The sequence below is a fragment of the Marmota monax genome, unplaced genomic scaffold, assembly GCF_021218885.2.
Source record: "Marmota monax isolate L192 unplaced genomic scaffold, Marmota_monax_Labrador192_F-V1.1 WCK01_AAM20220418_F8-fsc00112, whole genome shotgun sequence".
Classification (NCBI taxonomy): Eukaryota; Metazoa; Chordata; class Mammalia; order Rodentia; family Sciuridae; genus Marmota; species Marmota monax.
Genome location: NW_026692073.1, coordinates 4,147,760 through 4,171,895, shown reverse-complemented (window position 1 = coordinate 4,171,895; position 24,136 = coordinate 4,147,760). Strand labels below are relative to the sequence as shown.

General features: G+C 37.1%; 1 protein-coding gene across 9 annotated transcripts in view; it reads left to right on the top strand.

Annotated features, from left to right (window-relative positions):
- Window positions 1-8,222: 8,222 nt before the first annotated feature.
- The window catches only part of Paqr3 (progestin and adipoQ receptor family member 3), a 32,423-nt gene continuing 16,509 nt past the window's right edge, over window positions 8,223-24,136 (top strand). For 6 of the 9 annotated variants that reach the window (XR_009228313.1, XR_006854993.2, XR_006854998.2 and 3 more), the window contains exons 1-4: window positions 8,223-8,584; window positions 12,274-12,436; window positions 17,229-17,384; window positions 20,272-20,469. Coding sequence is in view for 6 of the 9 variants with exons in the window: in XM_046459251.2 (XP_046315207.1) it covers window positions 8,400-8,584; window positions 12,274-12,436; window positions 17,229-17,384; window positions 20,272-20,469 (702 nt within the window). In the remaining 3 variants the exon portion in view is untranslated. Of the gene's footprint in view, window positions 8,585-10,240; window positions 10,360-11,315; window positions 11,390-12,273; window positions 12,437-17,228; window positions 17,385-20,271; window positions 20,470-24,136 lie in introns of all 9 variants that reach the window. The other 3 variants (XM_046459261.2, XM_058584370.1, XM_046459249.2) reach the window with 3 other exon arrangements.

The following is a 24,136-nucleotide window of genomic DNA, read 5'->3' as shown; positions in this document are numbered from 1 at the left end:
AGACACTTCAAAGAAAGAAAACTACAGACCAATATCTCTAATGAACCTAGATGCAAAAATCCTCAATAAAATTCTGGCGAATCGGATACAAAAACATATCAAAAAAATTGTGCACCATGATCAAGTAGGATTCATCCCTGGGATGCAAGGCTGGTTCAATATATGGAAATCAATAAATGTTATTCACCACATCAATAGACTTAAAAATAAGAACCATATGATCATCTCGATAGATGCGGAAAAAGCATTTGACAAAGTACAGCATCCCTTTATGTTCAAAACTCTAGAAAAACTAGGGATAACAGGAACATACCTCAATATTATAAAAGCAATCTATGCTAAGCCTCAGGCTAGCATCATTCTGAATGGAGAAAAACTGAAGGCATTCCCTCTAAAATCTGGAACAAGACAGGGATGCCCTCTCTCTCCACTTCTGTTCAACATAGTTCTCGAAACACTGGCCACAGCAATTAGACAGATGAAAGAAATTAAAGGCATCAAAATAGGAAAAGAAGAACTTAAATTATCACTATTTGCAGATGATATGATTCTATACCTAGCAGACCCAAAAGGCTCTACAAAGAAACTATTAGAGCTAATAAATGAATTCAGCAAAGTGGCAGGATATAAAATCAACACGCATAAATCAAAGGCATTCCTGTATATCAGCGACAAATCCTCTGAAATGGAAATGAGGACAACCACTCCATTCACAATATCTTCAAAAAAAATAAAATACTTGGGAATCAACCTAACAAAAGAGGTGAAAGACTTATACAATGAAAACTACAGAACCCTAAAGAGAGAAATAGAAGAAGATCTTAGAAGATGGAAAAATATACCCTGTTCATGGATAGGCAGAACCAACATCATCAAAATGGCGATATTACCAAAAGTTCTCTATAGGTTTAATGCAATTCCAATCAAAATCCCAACGGCATTTCTTGTAGAAATAGAGAAAGCAATCATGAAATTCATATGGAAAAATAAAAGACCCAGAACAGCAAAAACAATGCTAAGCAGGAAGTGTGAATCAGGCGGTATAGCGATACCAGACTTCAAACTATACTACAGAGCAATAGTAACAAAAACAGCATGGTACTGGTACCAAAACAGGCGGGTGGACCAATGGTACAGAATAGAGGACACAGAAACCAATCCACAAAACTACAACTATCTTATATTTGATAAAGGGGCTAAAAGCATGCAATGGAGGAAGGATAGCATCTTCAACAAATGGTGCTAGGAAAACTGGAAATCCATATGCAACAAAATGAAACTGAATCCCTTTCTCTCGCCATGCACAAAAGTGAATTCAAAATGGATCAAGGAGCTTGATATCAAATCAGAGACACGCCGTCTGATAGAAGAAAAAGTTGGCTACGATCTACAGTCGGTGGGGTCGGGCTCCAAATTCCTTAATAGGACACCCATAGCACAAAAGTTAATAACTAGAATCAACAAATGGGACTTATTCAAGCTAAAAAGTTTTTTCTCAGCAAAAGAAACAATAAGAGAGGTAAATAGGGAGCCTACACCCTGGGAACAAATCTTTACTCCTCACACTTCAGATAGAGCCCTAATATCCAGAGTATACAAAGAACTCAAAAAATTAGACAATAAGAGAACAAACAACCCAATCAACAAATGGGCCAAGGACCTGAACAGACACTTCTCAGAGGAGGACATACAGTCAATCAACAAGTACATGAAAAAATGCTCACCATCTCTAGCAGTCAGAGAAATGCAAATCAAAACCACCCTAAGATACCATCTCACTCCAGTAAGATTGGCAGCCATTATGAAGTCAAACAACAACAAGTGCTGGCAAGGATGTGGGGAAAAGGGTACACTTGTACATTGCTGGTGGGACTGCAAATTGGTGCAGCCAATTTGGAAAGCAGTATGGAGATTTCTTGGAAAGCTGGGAATGGAGCCACCATTTGACCCAGCTATTCCCCTTCTCGGTCTATTCCCTAAAGACCTAAAAAGAGCATGCTACAGGGACACTGCTACATCGATGTTCATAGCAGCACAATTCACAATAGCAAGACTGTGGAACCAACCTAGATGCCCTTCAATAAACGAATGGATAAAAAAAATGTGGCATTTATACACAATGGAGTATTACTCTGCATTAAAAAAATGACAAAATCATAGAATTTGCAGGGAAATGGATGGCATTACAGCAGATTATGCTAAGTGAAGCTAGCCAATCCCTAAAAAACAAATGCCAAATGTCTTCTTTGATATAAGGAGAGTAACTAAGATCAGAGTAGGGACGAAGAGCAGGAGAAGAAGATTAACATTTAACAGGGATGAGAGGTGGGAGGGAAAGGGAGAGAGAAGGGAAATTGCATGGAAATGGAAGGAGACCCTCAGGGTTATACAGTGGAGGGGGTAGAGAGAGAGAAGGGTGGGGGAGGGGAGAGGTGGGGAGGGGGGATGGTGGAGGATGGGAAAGGCAGCAGAGCACAACAGACACTAGTATGGCAATATGTAAATCAATGGATGTGTAACTGATGTGATTCTGCAATCTGTGTATGTGGTGAAGGTGGGAGTTCATAACCCACTTGAATCAAAGTGTGGAATATGATATGTCAAGAAATTTGTAATGTTTTGAACAACCAACAATAAAAAATTAAAAAAAAATAAAATAAAATAAATAAAACTTAAGAGTAACTACAAAAAAAAGAGACTGAATAAATAGGGACTTGGGGATGGAAAACAGATCTTTTTTTAATTATTAAATTTTTTTTAGTTGAAGATGAACACAATTCTGCCGCAGTCTGGCTGGGCACAAATCACGAGCCACTGAAGCAGGAACAAACTTTATTTTTAAACTGCAGGAAAACACTTCACACAGCTCCTGGGGAATCCTCCCGAACGCGCCAGGAGGCTTGTCCAGGAACCCCCAGCCGGAAATATCTCTCCCGGAAATCCCTCCTCCTGCACTTCCCCAACCAATGGGAACTCTCGGGGAATCCCCGGAAATCCCCATGAGAACTCCAAAATAGTGTGAGAACTCAAAAGTTGCGGCAGAGGCGGATAGTAATGCCTCGCCTGTCAATCAATACTGTTGGCAAAATGCCAGGGGCCATACAGACTCGGCCGTGGCTCTCAGCACAATTCCTTTATTTATTTATTTTTTATGTGGTGCTGATGATTGAACCTGGTGTCTCACACATGCTAGGCAAGTGGTCTACCACTGAGCCACAACCCCAGCCCTGGAAAACAGATCATATAGGGAAAAAAAAAAGAATTCATTTTCAACATTTCAGGTTTCAATGTCTAGTTTCTATAAGTGAATTCAGATACACAGAAAAGAGATTTGGTATGAAAATATAGATTTAGGAGTCTTCATTTTAATGATAGTAAGTGAAGCTGTGAAAATATATAGAGTAAAAATGTAATTTTAAGAAAACAAAGAAAGAATCTAAAAAAATCCTGCCTTACAAACTAAAAAGAGAAATAGCACCTACCAAAGTCACCTGGATGGAGAGGCCAGAGAGATAAGGAAAAACATCCAAGTAAGGATGGTTCTAAGAGTTCAAAAAAGAGTTTAATGGAGGAGCAATCAACGTGGCAAGATGCGTGGCATATAATCAGAACTCAATAAATGTAAAGTTCTATGTTGTGTCCATTTTAATAAGCGTAAGTCTCACTCTCACATTGTTAGAGCTATATCAAGGCAGAAAGGATATTCAAGAAAGGGAAGAAGGGATGTTTCCTATGTTAAATGATGCATGCATGCTGCCTCCATGACTATCAGGGTCTCACTGAAAATCGTAGTATAAAACAAGACACACTGAGGTTTCCATAACCCTCATATGCTTGTGGGATAAGGACTGCTCCCAGCAGCAGCAAAAATTCAAATTTCCCTGGCTCTTAGAAATACAGGACTCCATCTCCTTGAGGATTTCCTCCCCATCCCACCTCACCACCTGAAGCACATTTAAAACCCAGATGTGACTCCCAAGTGTTCATCATAGGATGATGCCATTTTTCCATTCTGCCGTTTCTCTTACTGGACAGTTCAGTTCCCCATCCTGCCACTTCAAAAGGGACCAAGATCTCCTGCTGGATGCCACTGTGATCCCCCACCTATCAAACAGGTGCTGGTGTTCTACCATGTACGTCACCAGGAATGCTACTCAAGACTTTTTTTAAGCACTATGAATGAACAGTCATACCCTCCGAAGTGCCACAATTACATTGTTATCTATGGGGAATTCTGGCTCTCATTTCTTTGCTATCCTATGTATAAGTGCCCCCAAAGCAGTGTTGCTCGTGCCTCTACTGTCTTACAGACCTGAGCAGAAAAGTTCATTCTGTTCATAGACCTCTTTCTCACTCTAAAATTCAGACATGGATTGTTGCTCTATCTTTTCACATTTATCCATGCATTTCATTAATATCTATTTTAAGTGTGGGTGATAAAGAATGCTTAATTTAAAGATTAAATGGAACAGGGAGAAATGAAATGGGCTGTAAATTATTGAAATCAACCCAAAAGTCATGTTACAATAGGCTGCTTGAGTACATTGTTGAAATCAAAACTGCTCTCATTTTTAGTTTTTTAACCTAGTGTCCCATCTTACCATAACTAAGCTACTTTGTCTCTATCTGATAATCTCTGGGCATTTTTCAATTTGCAATTCAAATGCCAACCTATAGATTCTCTTCCCATATCTCCAACTCAAAGTCACCAGAAAGACCTGATTGATCAAACCAATTACCATTTTTCTTGTATAAGCATTTGAGGCAGGATATCTCGTGGGTTATTGGCTCATCTTTGGGTATCATTGGTCACAAGGTAGTATCATGAAGTATCAATAAGAATACATTCAGAAATTACTTCCCATAATGAGTCTGTAAGAGTGGCTGGCAGGAATGCTCAGACATGATTTTGTTCCACTAGGAAACAAGAATTCTATACAGAATAATCTTCAGCAGAGATAATATACGAGGCACACAGTGAGATCTCAAATTTTTGCTTTGTGACTTAAAGAATAAGTCTCACTTCTTTTATATGACATTTAAATCCATTTAGAATATATGTCAATTTGCCTTTCCAATTTTCTCTATTAATTTTATTTTTCATTGAACTCTTTGCAAACTTTTGTTGAATACTGACAATATGCTTGGAACTTTTCTAAGAGTCCCACATGGGTTTATTCCTTTAATCTCATAAAACAAAGTACTATTTTATCCCCATTTTATCAATAAGAAAACTTAGATTAAGTAACTTGCACAAGGATACATTAAGCTAGCAAATGACTAAATAGAAATTCAAACTCAGATAGTATAGCTTCAAAGCTCAAAATCTTAACCACTAAGCCATAATGCTTCTCAAAAAATAACAAATATCATTAACATGATAATAAATAAATAATAAATATCATGAATGGTTATTTTATGCTATTGGGGATTCAGAACACAATACCCAAAATACATTGCTGTTGCATGCTGAGTTCTTTGATTTGCAAAAACTAAGTAGTCCCCCAAACAAGATCTCTCCTGTCTTCCTTTTTCCTTCTCCCATTCTCCTCACTTGGGTCATAGAAACTAGAATTTCTCCCCACTGAGACAGGTAATAGAAGCCAGAATTCCTCTAAAACAGGCCATAAAACTTAGAAAGGTCACTTCCTGATCTTCCCTTTTCTGTGTGAAACATGATCATAAAGGAATTCTCTGACCTACCCTACCTAAAAGTAGGTCACAAGTCCCCCATTCCAGAAAACTCCTGCCCTATACCCAAAGACCAAGAATAATCTGAGGTCTTGCTGGGTTCTCCACTCAATGTATTGGGAACAGATCATGTCCTTTTTTCCCAATGATGTATTTTTACAACTAGCCACTCTTTTTTTTAATATCAGACTTAGCATAAAAATACAGTTATTCCTGAATCTTTAGGAGTTCACTTATGTGACTCCCCTATTGCATAAAACTTTGGTAAATTAATTTGCTATGCTTTTCTCTTGTTAATCTCTTTTTTTAAAAACAGGGTTGTCAGCCATAAACTTTGCAATGGATGAGGAAAAGATACTTCTATTTTTCCTTTATAATGCCAAACAATGGGATAAGGGCTTAACATACAAATCATATTTCCCCCTGCTGCCATTATGGTTAAACATTTGTATTACAATTTCTAGCCAAAAACAAAGTAATATTTTTTCCTCTAAAGCACTGCAATAGCTGTGCCCTGCAGGCTTCTGATGTTTTACCTTTATTATCATTCACTTACATAGATTTTCTTATTTCATTGTGATTTCTTCAGTCCACATACTTGGTATACTATTTCAATTAAAAATTTCTCCTGTTTCTAGTTTAATTCTATTGTGGTCATGAGGTAGGAGAGAAGACAAGGACAGGAAGAAAGAAGACATGTGGGACAAAAACAAGAGTGGTCATTATTTAAAGTCCACTTTCACATGCTTTAAAGTCTCCATTTAAAGTCCACTTCTCCATACTTTGATCACAAACAACACTAATTAAATCAATTATTAGACCTTATCCACATGTCTATAAATAACTTCTCTCCTGACCTGGACCCAAAAGACAAACAGATCCAAGAATACTTTTACTCAACAAATAGACTTCTCTGCAATTTACTTTCAGGATTTGATTACTCATCTACATAACATTCTTAAAATCAAACTCTCAATGTTACACCAATGTAGTACTTTTTAAATTCACAAAGTCCCTTAATGGGGAAATCAATAGATTTTTCAGAAAAAATTAAAGGAAAATAAGCCCTAATAGGTAATGATTAACATGTTGAATTGTTAAGTACCAGGTAGACATGATTACTGGGTCAGGGGTTTAAGAAAATACTTGGTACAGAGAAAATAGGTTAATCAAAAACAGCCCTGACTCACTGCTGCTGCAAGATCTGACAAGATAACTATTTCAGGACTCTTGCCTTATCTCAGCCCTAAAAACTACTCCTCTTACAACCATAGGAAGATAGATAAATTCAGGGGTTAAGAACTGAAGGACAAGGATATGGTTGCTCAAAAGGACCTAATGGTTACAATATCCAAGAGCCTATGGAAACAACATAGACCAGAGATTACCAGACTTGGAAAAGCAGGATGATTAAGAACAGAGCCCACTACCCATAAATTCTGTAAAACCAATTCCAATTAAAACTTGTCAGGCCAAGATGACCAAGAGTTGCCCTCAAGGTGGTTAGCTTATGTCTGTCAGTCCAGAGCCCAGGGGTGATAACTTGGGTAGGATCTGCCAACAATCTCCCTCCTACCCCAATAAAAGCTGGGACACAAAGTGGATCCTCTCTGAAAGGACCCAGTCTCTCCCTTGAGTATCCTTTCTCCCTACTTCCTTTCCCCTAATAAACTTTACTATACTGTCCTGCTTGAAATCCTCTCATGCAAGGGCACAAGAGCCAAGAACACAACTAATATCTCCGGTAAGATCTTATCTCAGGTATGACCTTCCTTATCTGAAAAATCAAAGTCACCAACACAGGACTAAAATTACCTTCTTATGTCTCTATACTATAGATATTACATATATAAATATGCCTTGCTAAGGTGAAACTGGTTTGTTCCTTTCCAATGCCCTCTCAGAGGCTGTACTTCTTGCTTTCTCTCATAAAACCAATCTGTGCCTCCCTTCAACAGAACTTTAGGAACCTCAAGAACCCTTAGGGCCTGAAGCGAGGGGCACCTCCCTTTGGGAAAGTCTTTCCTGTCAGGGAACACACTCGGAATGGTGTCCGTGAAAGTGTTGGGGCTGGTTTGGGTTCGTATTACATGTGCGTCAAGTTTCCTCTATCTCCAACTACTCAGTACTGGTAGTAATTTAGAAAACCTCAACGGTGCCGTGTGTGTGTGTGTGTGTGTGTGTGTGTGTGTGTGTGTGTGTGTGTAAGCGCGCGCGCGTGCGTGTTTTTCAAGGCATAAACCAGCCAGGGGTGAATCAACTGTAGTTATTATTTTTCTGTTACCTCTTTTCCCCTTGATACTCAAAATTTAGCTACTACTGCTTCTAATTAAAAACAGAAAATGAAGAAAACTACTAGTATTCCCTACAGCACGGCGCTTCCACCTCCCCTCACCTGAAGGGAAGGGCCAGCGCACCGCCCCAACGCGGCGCTCGCCGGCGCCGGAGCGCAACCCGTGGGCCACCAGGCCGAGGGGCGGGGCCGCGCGGCGTGCTGACGTCAGAGAGGGCCGCGACGCCGGCGGGTCCGCGGCGCTGATTGCGGCGGCGGGTCTGTGAGTCGAGCCGGGCCTGGGCAGTGGCTGCGCCTTAGGACCTCGCGCTCGGTCCGCGGGCTCCGGGGTGGGGGCTCCAGCGGCGAAGCCCCCTCCCCGGGGAGGCGGGGCCTGGGCGAGCTCCCGAGGCTCGAGCGGCGGCGGCCGGGAACCATGCATCAGAAGCTGCTGAAGAGCGCACATTACATCGAGCTGGGCAGCTACCAGTACTGGCCGGTCCTGGTGCCCCGCGGTATTCGCCTCTACACCTTCGAGCAGATCCCGGTGTCGCTCAAGGACAACCCGTATATCACCGACGGCTACCGGGCCTACCTGCCCTCCAGGCTGTGTATCAAAAGGTACAATCTGACCCCCTCCTCTCACCTACACCCTTTTTGTTTAGTCTCTTAGCCGCTTTCCCGGCTTTGCTCCGTGCCCAGCATTTCTTCGCCACCCCATTCTGTCATCTCTTTTCTGCCTCCTTCTCTCCCCTCCAACCCTGTCGGGATATTTTATACAAGGAGTAATAATGATAGTAACAGTGATCATAATTGCCAACTCTCTGTGGCGCTTCGCTGTTTACAGAGTGCTTTTACATCCTTGATTTAATTTGGTGCTCATTGGGATACATGTTGGAATCGACCACACTGACAATGGCTGAGCCGTTATTTGCCCTATGTATACCTAAGCTTTGTTTCACTTTAGAGCAGCCCTGTGGAAATTCAGATGGTTTGAGGCCAGCTATAATACTTGTATAATAGGAAACAAGTTCACATTGCCATACATACATATTTAGAAAGCCCTAATTTGCTCATTAAGCAAACACTTATGGAACCCCTGCTAGAAACTAGGCACTGTAGCAGATCCTTCAGAAAACAGGATATGTGGCTCTTGTTCTCACCGGGCTACTAAGGTCTAGTCTGGGTTACATACATTAAAGAGATAATTACACTATTACATAATAGCCATTGTAGAAAATGCTGTATAGGAAAAGCACTGTAGCAAAGAGAGCTCTAATGGGGCTCCAGTAGAGGACCTTAGAAGCAATTTCTAAGAAAGCAATTTGTCATTCCAAACCTTTAAAATCAGTCTCCCTTGAAAGCCTGAAAAGAATCTGAAAAATTGCTGTTCTAGTTTTTAGAATACCTTTCTGTCAAAATTCTCTGTGTGTACTAAAATATAGAATCCCAACTGTAGTTACAGATGAGCTCCAGATCATTGTAGTGACAAACCCCAGTGCTGGAATGTGGGCTCTTGAACAGCTCAAGCAGCTACCACAGTTTGATTCTTGATCTTTCCAGCATGGTCATTCTCCATCCTTATTTCCTTTTGTCCTGCCTTGAAAGTGTTTTTTGTGACTCACAGTCACAAGGTGACATCATTGTCCAGCCCTGTAGCTTGAATGGATGGCTAACAGGACTTCATATTGTGAATCCTAATTATTATTTCACTTCTCAGTGCCTCCTGTGCATGAGTGATTACATGAGAAATTAGAGCTGAACCCTGCTTAGAATAGGGCAGGCAGTGAACTGTCTTAAAACATTTTAAACCCATCTGGCATTTGTCCTCAGTATTTTGATGTTTAGAACCCAAATCTCATGGAGGGGAAATGAAGTATAAAACATTAGATCTTGTGCTGTTGAGTCAGAAAAACTTGAGTATCTCAAACCGCCAATTAATAGCTGTGGGACTTTGTGCAAAAGGTAAAATCACTTTGCCTTATTTTCTCTACTTGTAAAATGAGGGTAATAAAAATATCTGATTTAGGGCGTAATAGAAATTAGATGTGATTGTATATGTAAAATGTAGGAAGCACTCAGTAGATGGTGATATTGTCATCAGTGATTTTGAACAGATAAAGGTAATGAAGATGATTATTGATTTTGAAGTAGAGTATGGGGGTGCTTAATTTTTCATGTAATAATAGTAGATCCTCTATTGGGGATATTCTTCTAAATGTTCTTCCTACCAGCTTGATCTTTTCCAGGTTTATCCTTTGCCCTCTTTTCTTTCAGCTTTCAAGAGTGACCAGGACATATTTTGGATGTAAGAAGAGGTTTTATATATCCTAACAGTTCTGCTAATATTCTTTTAGTTGGGAGGAACATGGAAAAACCGTGTCTAGTTAATCGAGGTATACTGGGTTTTACAAAATAAAAAATTCTTAAGAAAAAAGCAGAGTGTAGTATTGATTATCAAAACAGTACTGTAAATTAGATGTTTTCTAAATCATTCCTTCATTCCCTCCCCAAGTAGTCTTTAAAGTGGATGCTGTTCTAGATAAAGTCTAAGAATAAAGTTTCACTTTATTCTTGATGATCATTTGATAGTTTGAGACCTTGCAGTGCTTATCACTTATAACAATGGAAAAGTTAAGAAGAGCCATGGTAACTGTTGCAAATTCAGTAAGAGTGATACATTAATGCTTACTAATAAGAATTTCTGGACCATTGACCATCAAGACCTCACTTAAGCAGAAAGATAATATTTTGCTAGAGCAATGCAAAGAATATTTTAATCTTTAGTCATTATATCATCTCCCTGTAAATCAGATGAGTCTTGTCCATATCTGAAGAACCGTTTCACAAAACTAAGGAAGGAACTAGAAGGAAGTTACAGCAGCCTGTAATCCAGTTCCTTTGTTTCATAGATGAAGAAACTGAAGCCCAGAAATTTTAAAGTAACTTGTTCATGATTGCAGAGCTAATTTGTGGCTGGGATGGGAAGGAAACAATGAGCCTTTTGACTTCTGTAGGAAGGGTACCTTTTTTCCACCATCATGTACCTAAAACCAGACAGTTGTCAAGACATTTTCAAAGAACACAAATAGTATGCATATTTTGAGTAAACTCCTATTGTTCCTGAAAAGGATAAATACATGTTATCTGGAAACTAGTCTGGTTTCAAAACATCTATAGCAGAGTTGTTCCAGCAACTTCTTCAGGAACCTTTCCAATAGCTCAGTTTGTATTTATTCTGCTTCTCTAGGTCTATTTAACTTTGTATTTGTATTTAATGAGTATTTAGAAAGGTTTTGTTGTTGTTGTTGTTGTTTTGTTGCAGTTTTTTTTTTTTTTTTTTTGGTGCTAGGGATTAAACCCAGGGCTTTGTGCATATGAGGCAAGCACTCTACCAACTGAGCTACATCCCCAGCCCTTAAAAAGGTATTTTAAATTTGTGCCTAACATAATACTAAGCAGCTTTTCAGATACTGTTCTTTTAAAAAACTTTTATTTTATTTAGTTATACTTGACAGTAGAAAGTATTTTGACACATCAAACATAGATGGAGTATAACTTCTCATTTTTGTGGTGGTGCATGGTGTGTAGTTACACTGGTCATGTATTCATATATGAACATAGGAAAGTTATCTGATTCATTCTACTCTTTCCTATTCCATCTCCCTCCCTTCCATTTATTCATTCTCCTTTTGTCTAATCTGCTGAGCTTCTTCTCTCCACCTTCCCTTATTGTGAGTTAGCATCCGCATATCAAAGAACATTCAGTCTTTGGTTTTCAGATACTGATTATTGAAAGTCAGTGTTCTAGCTAAATTTTGAGTAAACTCCTAAACTAACAATAGGAGTTTACTCAAAATATGCATACTATTTGTGGTCTTTGAAAATGTTTTATCTGCAAACTCATATCTATAGACATTAGTGAATGATGGGAGCAAGGCACTCTGCTTAGAAAAAATGGTGTCTTGTAGATGAATGGAGAGATGTATGGTACAGGCCGTCAGGGAGCTGATAGGCTGAGGAATTTACATGTGAATCACTGTAATGGAAGGAAATTGTAACTATGATAATAGAGTTAAGCACCAAAATCAAACAAATAAACAAAAATTGTTAAGATGCTAGGATTGGTGGAAATTTGGAAAAACTTAAAGACTAATTAAATGACATATCAAATTTTAAATGGTACAGATGGGGTTAAGGCCTTAAAGTAGCAATTATTAGGTAACTCCCCCAAATTTTCCCTGACCTTTGAGTGCTGACAGTTAAGTGAGCCAGTATGAATCTGAGCTGCATGTTTGTTTACTTTCCAGTTTGTTTATTTTATCTAATGAGACGGTAAACATCTGGAGTCATTTGCTGGGTTTCTTTCTCTTCTTCACCCTGGGAATATATGATATGACGTCTGTGTTACCTTCGGCAAGTGCATCCAGAGAAGATTTTGTAATTTGTTCTATTTGTCTTTTCTGCTTCCAGGTAAGTCACTTCACAAACACTGTTACTTGTGAAGAGAACTTTCATCAGGCAGGCTTACGCATGTGGCTCACCACTTGCTTTGAAGAGCTCCCAAAATGGCAAATGGGTCAGCTTATTTTCTTTCATAAAATGAACACCAAAAAAGCCTGTTATTATCATGTATTTGTATGTTATGGGAGTATATTTGGAATTCACTGTTTCAAAGATTGAAAAAAAATTGTTTCTCTCCTCTTTATCATTTTAGACATCTCTGCTATAAGATTATGAATGTCTTATTGTACTCTTACTATCAGATTGAGTGGATCACTAATGTCAACTCAAAACCTGTTTGGGAAAATTTCTTAACTTTTTCGTATTTGTAATATACCTGTGATTTTTCATACCTTTACTTTTCATTCTGCTTTTATTTTACTGTCTTGTTTTTCTGGTATTGGTCTTATGTTCTGTTGCTTTAATTTTAATTTCCTTTGATCCTTTTATACTTGCCTCATTTCAGATACTTTCAGTTTCTGTTCCTCTCTGCCTCTCATATTAATTCCATTGCACTTGCATTTGTTTTCAAGGATTTATAAAAATGCCTTTAAAAATTACATTCAGTAGATTTTTCAAACAGATCATTTTAAAGAAGGAAACAAATATGGGCTATAGTCCTGTTGGCATTTTAAATTTTTAAAAATTACAGAGAATACCAAAAAACGTGAAAATTAAAAAAAAAATCATCCCCTTTCATCTTGACAAAAGCAGACAGGACTTTCTACAGTTAACCTGTTGCTGCTATTTGAGAGGTGAACCTGTAAGTCAACTGTCCGAATGTTTTATAGCATGTCATTGTATTCCAGACTTCATCATCAGAAATACTCCCCCTTTTTTTCTAATTGCAGTTTCTAGAACAAATTTCTTTGAGGAAAAAAGTACTCATTATTTTTATGTGATTAAAAATCAATTTTTAAAAAATATTTTTTAAATTATACTCTTTCTGGGGTTTAGTGTTTTGTCCTGATTAGATTCAAAATACCTCTGGGGATCCATTTCCAATTTCATAATGGAAATGAGTCAATTTATTTATAGTTAACATTTTAAAATTTAAGTTAACATAATTAAGGTGCTCTTAATGACTATAAATAAGTATAAACTGGTTTGTAATCTACAGTTAGTTGTATAAATATCATCTACTTTGAGAATCCCTTGTGTTTCTCTCTACTCCAGGCCTGTCCTTTATCCCTTCACCACCTTCCACACCTGATATTAGTTAAGAGAATACATATTAATTTCCATTTTGGCCTGAGAAAACAATATATTGTAAAACTAAAAGGGTTAAATAACTGTAACAACTGCCCAAGAAAAGATAGACTCAAAGTATTATAGTAATTTGCCTAGGATTATTCAGATGGAAATCAGTAAAATCGTGTTCTAACTGCTACTGCATATATCTATCACATGGTGTACAACCTGCTTAAGAAAAATGAACACATCTTCCCTACAAGAAGAGCACTTTTTTTTAAATTATAAAATTTTAATTAACTTGTTCACCCAAGTTTTTCGGATTCGTCGGATCAGCAGGCAGCACAGTAAACCATAAATCTGTTCATGAATATTGACTTACATTTAATTTTTAAAAGACATGACTTTTTTTTTTTTTCTCACCTCTGTTCACTCTTTTTGCTCAGTGCTTTCTTCCCAACCAGATTTGTAGAGTACATTTTGAATAGTAGAATGTAATTCAGGATTTGGAAGCTTTCCACAGATACTTTTTATTTTGGAGAAGAGTGGAATCTGAGAATGCCTTTCCCCAAATTCAGTTCGTTTATATTCAGTTCAACAAATATTTGTTGAATGCCTCCTTTATACTTCTAGGCCCTATACTAGGTAGTGGTGATGCATTGCTGAGCAGAGAACCAACATGTTATAAGACCATGGCACTCATGTAGAAGGAGTGCAGAAAGAAAGTAACGCAGGGCATTAAGCAGAATAAATACTAGGTAAAAGCCCAAAAGCAGGAGACAGTTTAGCACTTTCTGGGCTTGCAGATGTTAGTCTTTATGTTTGAATCCTGGAAGAACCAAAAAAGGTAAGGGTAGGAAAGATGTGCAGGAAGAAGCCAGATCATGGGGTACTTTGTTATCAAGCCAATGAGCTTAGATGTACTGCCCCCACTGTCAGTGGCCTAGTATAGACTCTTGTTCCCAGGGTTATTTCTGTAATCTCCCACCTCAGCCTATCTAGTCCTCATCTTGTAAGGGGGCACTTAAAATCTTCAATAGTATTATTGAACACTATAATTGTATGCCTTTGGTATCCCATAGAAACTTTCCGTGATAACTGAAACATACCCACTTTGCCAATTTTTTTTTCATTTTTTAAAGGAACTCTTAACAATAACATATTCCTTTTAAAATAGGGCACATTAAACATCGGCTAACTTTTTAAAAACTTGTGATATCTATTAATATTACTTCCCTCCCCCTTTGATGCATAGTTTTCCTCTTTTACTTTCTTTGCGACGATTGAATGAGCTCTATTATTGTTTCTTATTTTTCCTATATGTATATATTTACGTAGAAATTCAAGCAAACAAAAAAGCCTGTGGAAGAAAGTAAAAGTCACACTTGACATTTTGGTTAAAATTCATCCATACATTTGTGTATGCATTTCTACCTGACAGCTACCTACTACTTGCTCATCTACATGTCTACCTAATTCCATGCTTCCTGATTTGTATCCAATTCTTGTATCATTCTACACTATGACAATGAGATTTTTCCCTATCAGTGAGAATACACACCACAAGCCTAATCTTAGAAAACTATCAACCTTTAAAGTTATGTTTAATTGGGATAGTAAACTCTGCTTGGTAACTTAGTAGCCAAAAAACCATAGACCAGTAAGGATTCTAGACAGTAGATGAAGAAATGAAATTGTGACTAAGTATAATGTTTATTGTCCCATTTCTCCATACACACCCCCATTGACTTAGTATAGGCTCTTTTGTTATTGCTCTCTGAGGTAACCTCTCCCTTTTGCCTCTCTAATCTACACCATGTAAGAGGGGACATATAAAATCTTCTAAAGTATCACCTGTTCCATAATTTTGAAGTTGAAACTCCTGATGTGTAGGACTTGTCATAATCATGAATGAATAAAGACAGGACATTCTTTAATGGTTCTGTATTTTTCATTATGTTATTTTTCTTTGTGGACCCCCAATAAACCTGTGCATGTCTTCTTGTATGTTCCTGATGAGTATCAGCTGAACTCTAGGTTCTACAGGGGTGATAGTTCTTCTGTAATTCACCTTTCCTCCCTCTTGTCCCACCCTACAATGCACAGATACACTCACAAACACCCTCCTCAATTTTCTAATTATGGTTTGCTGACTTTTACTATATAACTTCTTATAGCACTACTTCTCTACTTGTTTCTAAAAAATCTTTTCAAGAATAGAGGTTTTATCTTTATAATCAGCAAGCCATGATTTATTATATTTGGGGACAATAAAGCCATGTTTACCTTAGAATTTAAAAGTAAACTTTATACAGTGCATCTTTTATGCCCATGAAGTTTTAAGTAAAAAAAAAAAAAAAAAAAGCAAGTTGCAGAACAGAACATATAGTGTGAGTCCATTTGATTAATTTTTAAAAGTATATTTATCTTGTATTTGCAGGCTTTTTTCCCTTTTGGGGGATGGGAGGGTAGTTGTTGGGTATTGACCTAAGGACCTTGAGCATGCTAGGCAAGTGCTTTAAAACTGAGCTACATCCCCAGGTGCCGGCAGTCCGGCTGCAGCAAAATAACCGGGGGGTGACGAACAACTTGTATACGTTGATACAGCAGGAGTAGGAGCCGTTTATTGCAGGACAGGAGCAGTATTTATACATTCCACACAGCTTATCTAATTAGCATCAACTAGATACATCAGTCAACCAATAAGGAATCTCCACACTTAATGGCTTGCTTTTGTTACTTCTCAAACCACTCCCTCTGGCATTTTGCCAGGCACCATCCAGACTTGTTTAGGAACTCTAACATTCCCCTGGCAAAAAGCCAGGTGTTATTTTGACTTGTTTACAGACTCTAACACCCAGGCTGCAGACTTCTATTCACAGTTTTTGGGCATATATATTGAAAATAAGTGGAAGGATACTTAACAAATGTTATCAGTGGCTACCTTTGGGGAATAAATTGAGTGGGAAGGGCTTATATTTTTTACATTGTACAGTTCTATATTCTTTGATTTTCTTAAGGACACGTATTGCTTCTTTAAACTTATTCATAGATCAAAATACCCTCATGTGATATTTTTAAAAACATTTGTATTGTGTAATTTCCCTACTTCTGTTTAAAATTGTTATATAAAAAGTTATTCATAATTTTTATATAAAATAGCTATCATTTTAAATTTCCTTTTTTGTGATTCTTATCCCCATTTTACACATGAGGGAATTGGGGTTTAGAGAAAAGACATGTCTTGCCCTACTGTAAGCACAGAGCTAGAATCCAAAGCAAGATGTATTTGACTTGAAAGCCTACACTGTCTTAAAAGCCTGCACTTTTGGGAGGGGGCGAGGGTACAAGGGATTGAACCCAGGGGTGTGTTACCACTGAGCTACAGAGCTACATATCCAGCTCCTTTTATTTTTTATTTTGAGACACGGTTTCACTAAATTGCTTAGGGCCTTGCTAAGTTGATAAAGCTGAAAGCCTGTATCCTTAACCAATTCCCTGAATATCATGCATAAATTACTTTAGTTTATTTTTGTTTCATTTTGTTAAAATTTCTTTTTATTTTCCATAGGTCTGTATGCTTTGCTCTGTGGGATATCATCTTTTTTCTTGCCATCGGTCAGAAAAAACCTGTCGAAGATGGATGGCATTAGATTATGCAGGAATTTCTATTGGAATACTGGGCTGCTATGTCTCAGGAGTATTTTATGCATTTTATTGTAATAATGTAAGTAGCTTAAAACATTTCACATTCTGCTTTTCATTTAGGTCTCAGGTTTTCTTGCAGTGGTTCCTTTGAATTTCTGAATAAGTAACTAACCGAATAAACAGAAGAGTCTTGTGTAGGCATAAACTTATTTTTCAAAAGGCACCTGTGATCTCTAACATCTATTACTAGTTCCACACTTATTTCACTCCTTTTCCACTGGAAAAATATATATTTGAAGTTATCTCTGAAGCTTACTGTAGACATTGAATTATTAATTATATTCATATGGGTATATGGTTACTTATATATGCACATTGCATGTCTTTAATTTTTGTGTTTATAGAATTGAAGTTAAATAAAGTTAGCTTTTGATAAAATAATGAAGTTGGTTACCACTTTCCATTTCCCTTCATACTTTATTTCTCATTCACTGAAAAAAAGAAAAGATATATCTGTGCATGTCTTGATGCATGTTCTTCTATAAGAAATATGTTTTCCTTTCCTCAGTCCTCTATTGCATAGTAGACCTAAAAACAGACCCCATGTATTGTGAGGGTCTTTAACAACTATAAGATATGTCTGTTCCAAGTTCTGGATCAACTCTGCTTTCTGTCCCTAAGGTCCTAAAACTCAGTTTTGTCTTGTGCAAAGCAATATTTGCAAAACTGTTCAGATAGTATAGCACCTATCCTAAAAATGTTGCCAAGCCAAACCTTAAAAGAATATAACCTCTAACCCATCACCTGCCCAAAGGCAAACTGAGCCGTGAGCTCACCACATCTCAAACTCTCCCATTCAGAAAGTCCCCACTGACTCTACTCTTTTTCTCTCTTGTTCCTATCATATTCTTTGATTTTTTTTTTCTTTTGTCCTTTTTGTTACCTGCTTTTCAGCAGAAGATTACACTTCTCCCTCAAGAGCAATATGTTTACAGGGTAGTTTTAGTCCTTTTCACAAGGAATAGAGACTGGCCTTCCCAAGACACCCTCCACGCATGGTGCTCTAAGCTGTGGCTTATTGAAAAGATTGGCTGCAGGACAGAATTCTTACTCTTTGGGATTCTTAAATCTGTATGATGGCAGAGCAAACTATCAACATATTTAGTATATAAAACTAGTAAAGGGAAAAGTCGTATATTAGGTTTGAATAAAAGAGCATTAATAATTGCATCCATTTAAACACATTTAAACATGAGCCACAGGCTAGGAATGTAGCTCAATGCACAAATCTCCCTGGGTTTGATCCCCAGTACCAAATAAAATAAAATAAAATAAAAAATCTTTAAATGTGAGCTTTTTGTTTTTTAGGCCTAATGACTTTGGGAGATAAGCATATAATTATATTCAATTAACCTTGCAAATTGATTTGATTTTAGTAGTAAACTCTGTTCATATCTGCCCAGTTTTCATAACTTAATCATTTTGCATGAAACTGCATACCTTAAAAGAGAGGAAGCATGCTGATAACTAGGAGCTTGTAAATGTAATCATGCATCATTTTAATTGTTTGCTTATCTCATTCTATATTTCTCTGAAACTGTTTTCTGTTGACTTCCTAAACATTAAAGTGGGACACATCAGAAAAGCTAGAAAAAAAGAGCTACTAGAGCTAACACAGTCCATGATCATATAAAGGAAAAATTGCTTCTTCTCTCTGGTTTCTTATCGTTTCCAAATACTCAGTTGCTTTAGTGGCTCTTTACCTTTTAAGGAACACAGGCTGCTTTCAGAATGAGACAGAAAACTATGGACCATCAATCCAGGAGAAGGTGTATTTGGGTATACATCTAAAGAAACAATCCAAAATTGTGAATCAGGAGGTGTATAACCCTACAGAGATCCCTGGAGCCAAGTTAAGAACTCACATCCTATATGATGCTAGCTTTTTGAGTTTCACTTCCAGCTTTCAATGTTCACTTAAATACTTAAATATCCCATAAACCTTTCAAACTTAATGTATTTTAAAGTGAACCTATTTTCATGTTCCTCATCATATATGCCCCAAACCTGGAACATCTTTGTTCATTTCCTTTATCAATGGAAGCCACTGTTGGCCTTTCAGGATAGAAAGGGTGGAGCCTTCCATGGCTGCTCTCTCACATATCCAGTTAGCCATTAAGACCTTAAGTGTATTTCAGAAATGCTTCCTCAGCCTGGTGCTCGCATCTTCATTCTTCAACAGAATTCATTTCTTTTTGAATAAACCTCTAATGTCTGTTTAGAAGGCTCCCTATCATTTCTTTGTTTTCTACACTCATGTCATTTGAAAAATGACCCTGTCATCCCATTCTGAAAGAACTCTGCTATTCCTGAATGACATGGTAAAGCCCAAAATCTGTAGCCTGACTTTGCTGCCTTTCAGCCTCCTCCAAATTTCCCTGCTGCACTTGCTGCTCCTTTTCTTTGAGAGCTGCTCCTTCCCACATAATATTAGTTTAGATGTTGCCTCCATTGTGAAGCATTTTTATCCCAGGTAACATTGCTCTCTCTTCAGTGGTTCTACAACTTTGTTTGAAACTCAGTTATAATATTTATCATTGAATTATTATCATTTGTTTACATTTGCCCCTCCCAGAGTCTATGTGCTCATCCACTGGGAGAGTCTGTGTCATAGTCTGCTACGTTTCTATAGGACTTCTAACCATGCCTAGCATGGTAATAGGTACTCAGGAAATGCTTTTGTAGGAATAAATGCAGTCTCAGTAGCTCACTTGAGAATTTGATTTGTCATCCTACGAAACTTAATAGTTGTTTGGTATATGCATTTTTTTTTAAGAAAGATAAATAATCCTGTTTGGAATTGAAAGTACCAAGTAGTTTGGAATGTGTTAAATATAAGCCAAAATTACTCTTTGCCTTCACTATTGTTAATAGCAGAATTAAAATTTGATTTTGTTTCATTTCAGTACTGGCGTCAAGTATACTTGATCACAGTGCTTGCCATGATCCTGGCAGTGTTCTTTGCTCAGATTCATCCCAATTACCTCACACAGCAATGGCAGAGGCTCCGTTCTGTCATCTTTTGTTCTGTTTCGGGATATGGAGTAATACCTACTCTTCACTGGGTTTGGCTCAATGGAGGAATTGGAGCTCCTATTGTACAGGTACGTTAAGTGTCATCAGTATTTGTCCTCATTTTTTTAATTTTCAATTTTATTTTGGGTAAAGTAATATAATCAGTAGTGGGTGAGTTTGTGTCATTTGAGAGCATATTTTTAATTATATGCTGACACCATAATTTTCACTGCTATATAAATAAGCATACCATTCAAAAGCATATATAAAGTCTGATTAGTATTTTTTTTCCTGAATGTCTATGAAGTAACACATTCTTATTTCTCTTTCTCTTACCTTTAGTGTGTAAAATATCCAAGTCCTTATCTGTGGAGGACTTCAAAGTTTCTAGCTTTGTCTGCTGGATCAGTGATAATGCCAGTGATAACCAAAGTATAGAAGCAGGAACACTTGATATTTTTGGTGGGGGAAAGAGGAGTTAGAAAGGATTTTTTTTGTTGAACCTGTTGAATTTGAGGTATCTATAGGATGTGAAGGTAGACACAGGGTCTGGAATTTAGGCCAAGTTTGAGACTAGGGATAAAGATTTGGAAATTATCATCGTATTGGTTGCTGGAGTCAAAGAAGCATATTCAACTCACCAAGGGCAATATTTTGCAAAATAAAAGAAGAGCTATTGATATCAGGTATTATAGAATATAGTTAATATGCATTAGAAAGAACCTCAGTGAAAACTCAACATTCTTGAGATTATGATTAGAAATAAGACTTACATTCTTAGAGATACATATAAAAATGCCAAGTATGTGCTACAGAATAAAACCGAAATTTTCTTACATGAGCACATATACCAAGAAAGCTGGCAGAATGCTGGGAACAGTAGTGGACACCTACAATCCCAGCCAGCTGGAGGTGGGGATGAGGCAGGAGGATCACAAGTTAAAGGCCAACCTCACAACTTAGTGAAATCCTCAGCAATGTAACAAGACCCTGTCTCAAAATAAAAAAAATAAAAAGGATATAACTCAGTGTTAAAGTACTGCTGGATTCAATCCCCAGTACCAAAAGGAAAAAAAAAAGAAAAGAAAATGAAGCTGGCAGAAATCATGTATATTTTTTGCATTGAGGCCTTTAGTCTGGAATGTGGGATTTTAAAAGCAGGCTTTTTTCAAAAGAATCCATTATTAGTAAGGATCATGCATTAATAGAAGAGGAAAAACTATTAGTAGTAGGCTTACATTCACTTACATGAAGTTGGCAACAGTATGGTGGGAAGCACTTGGATATACACTGAAAACAAAGAATATTCTATGACAGTGAATCAGTGATTTAATCTGGTTCATTTGAGGACAAGGGTGATGCTTTCTTCATAAGATTAGGAAACTGTAAGAACAGTGAGATAGTAATGATGAGGGATGTAAATGATCCTCTCTGTGGGAAAACATTTTCTGAGAGTTTTGATACCCTAAAAATAAGAAAATAGAATAGGAAGCTGCCACTGTAAATTTAGTTCCAACAAATGGATAACTTTTGTTAATATAGAAGTAATTAAAATTTGGATGTGGTGAACACATCCTTTTAAGCTTATAATAATAATAAAAAAACAAGACCCATTAATTCAATGGATATTAAAGAAATGTAGGAAAAAATGAGAAATTTTTTCATGTTTAAAAGTTTAAAATTGAAATATGAAATAGGAAGACAATGGTTATTAAAGATGAATTCTAATATGATCATGGATCATTCCAGTGAGAAAACAAAGGGAAACTTTCAGAAAATTCTCTAATAAGCTTTAATATTTAAAAGCTGTAGAGGCTGTTACAAAAGGTGAAAAGTTCCAGAAGGGACAATCCTAAGAGGTGGGGTGAAGTTGTATTTTCTAGAAAGTCTTGAGAAATCTGAGGTTAATTAATCTGAGGAATCTGGTAATTCTCATGTATGTATTTGAATTAGGAAGAGAGATAACTTATTTTTATTTCTCAAATGGATTTTTGGTAAGTTTGTTTTATAATCAGAATTAAGAACAATATGTATAAGTTGTAGCTGGCTATTTTCTCAAGGCCAGGAAAACTTATTTTTATATTTGTTCTTTTTAGCAATATATGACAGTAGAGTGTATTTTGATATATTATGCATGTATGGAGTATAACTTATTCTAATTAGGATCCCATTATTGTGGTTATACATGATGTGGAGTTACAGTGGTCTTGTATTCACATATGAACATAGCAAAGTTATGTTGGATTCATTCTACTGTCAATCCTATTCCCATACTCTCTCCTGCCCTTAATTTCCCTAATTCAATGACTTCTATTCTCCCCCCACATTATTGTGTGTTAACCTTCTGCATATCAGAGAGAACAATGGGCCTTTGGCTTTGGGGGATTGGCTTATTTCACTTAGTGTAATAGTCTCCATTTCCATCCATTCACTAGCAAATGCCATAATTTCATTCTTCTTTATGGCTGAGTAAAATTCCCTTGGGTATATATACCACATTTTCTTTATCTATTCATCTGCTGAAGGGCACCTAGGTTGGTTTCATAGCTTAGCTATTGTGAATTGAGCTGCCATAAACATTGATGTTGCTGCATCACTGTAGTGTGCTGATTTTAAGTCCTTTGGGGTATATGCCAAAGAGTGGGATAACTGGGTCAAATGGTGGTTCCATTCCAAGTTTTCTGAGGAATCTCCATACTGCTTTCCAGAGTGGTTGCACCAATTTGCAATCCCACCAGCAATGTATGAGTGAACCTTTCCTTCCACATCCTCACCTACATTTATTGTTACTTGTTTTCTTGAAAATTGCCATTGTGCCTGGAGTGAGATGAAATCTCAGTTTAGTTTTAATTTGCATTTCTCTAATTGCTAGAGAAGAATGTTGAACATTCCTTCTCCTTCTTTTTTTTTTTTTTTTTTGATCATTCGTATTTATTTTTCTGTGAAGTGCCTGCTTAATTTCTTTGCCCATTTATTGATTGGATCATTTGTTTTTTTGTTTTGGTTTTTTTGTTGTTGTTTGTTTTGGTGTTAAGTTTTTTGAGTTCTTTATATATCTTTGAGATTAATGCTCTATTTGAGGGGCAGGTAGCAAAGCTTCTCTCCCATTCTGTAGGCTCTGTCTTCATGGTCTTGATTGTTTTCTTTGCGTGAAGAAACTTTTTAGTTTGATACAATTCCATTTATTGATTCTTGGTTTTACTTCTTGCACTTTAGGAGTCTTGTTGAAGAATTCAGTTCCTAAGCCAAAATGATGGAGAGTTGGGCCTACATTTTCTTCTCGTAGGTACAGGGTCTCTGGTCTAATGCCTAGATCCTTGATCCATATTGAGTTGAGTTTTGTGCAGGGTGAGCTAGGGGTTCAGTTTCATTTTGCTACATATGGATTTCCAGTTTTCCCAGCACTATCTGTTGAAGAGGCTCTTTTTTTCTCTAATGTGTGTTTATGTGCCTTTGTCTAGCATGAGATAATATTTTTGTGGGTTTATCTCTGTGTCTTCTATTCTGTTCCATTGGGCTTCATGTCTGTTTTGGCAATACTATGCTGTTTTTGTTACTATAGCTCTATAGTATAATTTAAGATCTGGTATTATGGTACATCCTGCTTCATTTTCTCAGTAAGGATTGCTTTGGCTATTCTGGGCCTCTAGTTTTTCCAAATGAATATTGTGACTGCTCTTTCTATTTCTATGAAGAACATTATTGGAATTTTAATAGGGATTGCATTACATCAGTATAGCACTTTTGATATGGCCA